Source organism: Vombatus ursinus, unplaced genomic scaffold (genome assembly GCF_900497805.2).
Source record: "Vombatus ursinus unplaced genomic scaffold, bare-nosed wombat genome assembly UNPS02014894.1, whole genome shotgun sequence".
NCBI classification, from domain to species: domain Eukaryota; kingdom Metazoa; phylum Chordata; class Mammalia; order Diprotodontia; family Vombatidae; genus Vombatus; species Vombatus ursinus.
In genome coordinates this window covers 2,268,121-2,273,503 of record NW_020954672.1, presented here as the reverse complement: position 1 = coordinate 2,273,503, position 5,383 = coordinate 2,268,121, and the positions used below count along the sequence as shown (strand labels likewise).

The window sequence follows — 5,383 nt, the reverse complement described above, 5'->3', positions numbered from 1 at the left end:
AGGACAGTTCAGGGGAGGTGGAGGTCAGAAGCAAAAACACTTTTGAGGAGGAACAGGGTGAAAGGAGAAAGAGCAGAATAAATGGGGGGGATCTGTATAGAGAGAAATGCACAATTAGTAATCGTAACTGTGAATGTGAATGAGATGAACTCACCCACAAAATGGAAGCAAATAATAGATTGGATTAAAAGCCAGAATCCTACAATATGTTGTTTACAAGAAATACACTTGAAGCAAAGACACAAACACAGAATAGGCTAAGGGGCTACAGTAGAATTTATCATGCTTCAGCTGAAGTTTAAAAAAAAAGCAGTAATAGCAATCATGACCTCAAACAAAGGAAAAGCAAAAATAGATCTAATTAAAAGAGATAAGTAGGGAAACTACATTTTGCTAAAATATACCATAGATGATGAAGTAATATCAGTACTAAACCAAATGATCTAGCATCCAAATTATAAGGAAAAGTTAAATACATTACAGGAGGAAATAAACAGTAAAGCTATACTACTGGGGGACCTCAACTTTCCTGTCTCAGACCTAGATAAAACTAGCCAAAAAACAATAACAACAAAGAAGCTAAAGAGGTGAATGGAATTTTAGAAAAATTAAATATGATAGACCTCTAGAGAAAAATTGAATGGAAATAGATAGGAATGTACCTTTTCTCAGTGGTACATAGCACCTACAGAAAAATTTATCATATATTAGAATATATCTCACAACCAAATGCAGAAAAGTAGAAATTTTAAATGCTTCCTTTTAATATCATAATGCAAAAAAATTACATTCAAAAATGGGCCATGGAAACATAGATTAAAAATTAATTGGAAACTAAAGAATCTAATCCTTAAGAATGAGTGGCTCAAAGAACAAATCATAGAAACAATCTATTATTTCATTGAAGAGAATGACAACAATGAGATAATATACCAAAATTTATGGGATGCAGCAAAAGTAGTACTTAGGGGAAATTGATATCTCTAAATGCTTGCATCAATAAAACAGAGAAAGAGTAGATTAATGAAGTAAGTGTGTAACTAAAGTGAGGAAACTGAATCTAGGAGAGGTTATGTGATTTGTCCTAATACACATAGCTAGGAAATGTGGCAAGTAAAATTTTAATCCAGGTCTCCTAACTCTAAGTTTAGTACACTTTCTACTCACTCTACCTAGAGAGAAGGGGCCAAGAGAACATAAAATGGCCATACTTAGCCAGAACAATGATCATTCTAGATCGTAGCCCATGTCATTGTTTGACTGACCCTAATGAAAGATTTGTTGGGGAGAAATGTGATTGTGCTTCATTACATCATTCTCAGATTTGAGAGATTTATTTCAAATAATATACCAATTCATCATGTAACCATCATCAAAACATTTTAAGTCATTGGAAAACTGGGCCTTTAATATACTTTAAGAGACCTGGGTATTTATTTCCCTTTGAAGAAACAAATTGAAAAACCCTCAGCTTTATAGTCTTTTCTAGAGAACAAGTAGTGAGATCGGAGCCCCACCTGCAGGGTTTCTTCACAGGCTACAGGTACCCAGAGAGCACTGTGCATCCACTGCACAAAAATATGTTCCTGAATCTCCAGGCTGGGCATCAGTGATGTTCAGGGAGAGGTGTAGGGCTACTTTGTTGAGCAGGACTGTCAGTCTTCCAATTTCTTTTTTATCCATACTTGAAAGAATGTCCATCAGCAATTCTGGCCCTTTCCTAGAATCCTGCTTGTACCAAGAAAAGTAGGTGAAGACACTGTTTTTGTAAGTGCAGTTCATGCTGACATGCTCTCCCTCCTGAACAGTCAAGGATTGAGGACTTTGAGACAACTGTTCTTGGCTTCTCACCCCTGCTTAGAAAGAAAATAGCAGAATCAGGAAATGCCACAAATTCATCACACATTAGAATTTAATAGACCCAACAAATAATTTAGCCTTTTCTTCCTCCTAGCTTTTGAGAAGAATGTCCTCTGGATCTCCCTATTCCTAGAAAGCATCCTACATCCATTCCCTCCCCATTACTCTCTCCCAGCTCACAGTCCAGTTGAAGACACAGGATCATTAATGTGATGCTCAAGAGGATCTCCATTCTTCTTTCCTCTCAGAGTCTCTCATCTAGGGCAATATGCTAGGAATTCCTAACAAAAGTTGCTAGTCCAATGTTTGGAAGTATTAATCATTTTTCTTTTTGCTTAAAACACAATGAGCTCTTAGATGAGCTACTGAGCCAATAGGAGACAAGCACTACATGTAGCATGGGTGTGCCCACCCAGGGATATCCAAAGTTAACCATTCAGTTTGCAAGTGAAATGGATACTCTGCCACCTTCTGGCAAGATACACAAATACTTAAAAAAAAAAGTACCAAGCCTTGAGATCACAGTATGCCAAAAAAAGGAAACTACTTTGGCTTTTGAACTTTTATAAATACAGGGGGACAAATAATTAAGCTCCCCTGTGTGTCCCTTATTAAAAAGGCAGAAAGCAATGGAAGAAAATCATAGCAATTTCTTCTTGTTTTTCAGAACACTGTCTGGGTAACTTTGGACAAATCATAAAGATTTCTGTCTTGTTTTCAGTATTTATTCATTTATTACTTCAGCTTTCATTTTAAAGGTCAACAAAAACCAGAGGGGCAATATGGTACAGAAAGCCAGGCTCAGAATCAGGAAGACCTGTGTTCAAGTCCTGACTCTAAAATATACTAGCTCTATAACCCTGAGGTAGTCACTTAACTGCCTAATCTGCAAAATTAAGGATTTGGACTAAACAGCTTCTGAAATCTCTTCCAGTTCTAGACCTATGATTCTAAAGATTCTAAATGAAAGGCACAAACATGGCTCTGCCTTCAAGAAATTTACATTCTGATGGGGAAATAACATGCAAAAAAATATACACATACAAGATATACAGTGAAAATGAAAGATAATCTCAGAAGGAAGGCAATAGCAGGTGGAGAAAGATGAGGAAGATATATAAGGGGTAGGAATCTCATCCTGCAAAAGCTGGGGTTTAGTTGATTCATGGAAGAGATCAGGAGGCTATTATGATGATGGAGAGCAATCCAGGCACAGGAGACAGCCAGTAAAAGAGCATGGAATAGACAGATAGAGTGTTGTGTGCCAAGAACAACAACTGGATGCTAGAGAATTTGGAAGAGAGTAAAGAGTGAAAAGACTGGAAAAGTAGGAAAGAGCCAAGATATGAACGGCCTTAAAAGCCAGACAGAGAATTTTAAGTTTTATTGTGGAGGTAATGGGGATCCATTGCAGTTTCTTGAGTAAGGTAGTGATATAGTCAAACCTGTGCTTTAGAAAAATTACTTTGGCAGTGAGTGCAAGATGGATTGGCATAGGGAGAGATTTGAGATAGGAATACCAAAGAACACACTATTGAAATAGTTCAGGCATGAAGACAGGTCATTACTGTATGAATTGAGAGAGGTGGTATGTACAAGAGATAATTCAAAGGTACATACTTGTTCCAAAGTATACTATTTGACAACAGATAGGATATATGAAATGAGTGTATGAGAGGCATCAAGGATAACATTGAGGTTTCAAAAATAGATGACTAGGATAATTATGGTATGGTATGGTATTGGTGATAGATAAGCTTCAAAGCATCTTGAGGGGGAAAATAATGAATTCCCTTTGGGAAATGTTGAGCTTGAGATGCCTATAGAATATCCAATTCAAGATGTTCAAAAGGCATTTAGTGATGAGGAACTGGGGATCAGAAGACCAGGGCTGGACATATAGATCAGTTAATAAACTACTTAGGGATAATAATTGAACCCATGCTGGTTGATGAGATTATCAAATGAGGTATATAAAAGGAAAAGAAATCTCAGACCAAAAAGACCTTGGAGAGGGGGCCAGAGGGAAGGAGAGATGAGGACTCAATGTCACTGGATATGAGTTGGAAAAAAAAGTCAATGAAGGATGAGTCAGAAAGTAAGACAAGAAGCGGGAGAGAGTATCATGAAAACCTTTAGGAGAAAATATACAGGAGAAAAATTATGAGAGTGTCAAAGGCTGCAGAATGATAAAGAAGGGTAAGCCAAGTGTTTAAATTTATAACACAATGAGTTTTCTTAATTGGATTTTAGTGAAGAATATTTACATATGATTCTCAATCTTTACCAATAATCATGGAAATTGCTAACATCCCAGGTAGTCACAAGATCTAAATTTCAGGAATAAAAGCTCACTAAAAAAGTCAAGTCAAAAGAATATGAAAGTTGTACACATCTCCTATCATAAATCCTGTGTTAATTCAATGTGCTCCCCACTTCATATTGGAAACTGACTGCATTAGTGCTTTGATGATACAAAGAAATTGGTTCAGACAGAGCCAACCACTTCCCAACATGTGCCTAAAATCAGGAGGTAATCGATTCCATTTGCCATACAAGGTTTCTGCCTCAAGAATAAGAGGTTTTGTTTTTTTCCATTTTTTCTTTTTTCACTTTGGTATACTGCCTCTTAATCAAATGAAACTTATAAGACATTGAAGGGTCATAGTTAATCACACTCCAAAATCAGGGAGCACCTGGGGTACCTAACCAACTTCTAAATCAGAAAGGTGCAGATGAGAAATAGGTGGAACACTAAGGTTGGGGTGAAGTTTCAGTCACTCTATATACAGATAGGATTTGTTTCAATGCAACTCAGAAGAAAGAGCTTTGAGGGATTATAGGATAATAGACTTAGAGCTGAAAGGGAACTCAAGAGTTCTTCTGGTACAAATTCATCATTTTGCAAATGAGGAAATTGAAGCTCAGGGAGGCTGAGTGATTTGCCTGAGATATAACAATAACAAATAACATATCTGTTATGATCTAAACTAAACTATGATCTAAACACTGTGCTAAGCACTTTACAACTATATCTCATTTGATTTTTATAATAACCCTGGGAAGTAGGTGCTATCTCCATTCTACAGATAAGAAAACTAAAGGCAGAGTTAAGTGACTTGTCCAGGGTCACACAGCTAGTGTCTGAGACCAGATTTGAAGTCAGGTCTTCCTAATGCCAGGCTCCATACTCAATCCATTACATCTTTGTAGTTACCCTCGAGATATGAAAGGTAGCAATCATTGAAGGGGAAGATTTGAACCCAGGTCATCAGTCACTAGAAATGGTATTCTTTCCACTGGACCATGCAGTCTCTCAATTTATAATTCACAGAATGTTTTCTTCACAATGAATGAGGATGACAATAAAAGTTCATGTGTATATATATATGGATATGGATATATGGATATATACACATATATGATATATACATATATACATATACGTATATGTACATACATACATACATACATATATATATATGAAGTAGGATTGGCCAATAAAGGCCAATTTCTAAAAGTA

At 36.5% G+C, this 5,383-nt stretch overlaps 1 gene segment (V, D, J or C); it reads right to left on the bottom strand.

The window, feature by feature from the left end:
* Positions 1–1,468: 1,468 nt before the first annotated feature.
* Positions 1,469–2,159, bottom strand: LOC114028707. The segment is given in 2 exon segments: positions 1,469–1,853; positions 2,041–2,159. Coding segments are annotated over 2 exon segments (375 nt in total).
* Between the last annotated feature and the right edge of the window lie 3,224 nt (positions 2,160–5,383).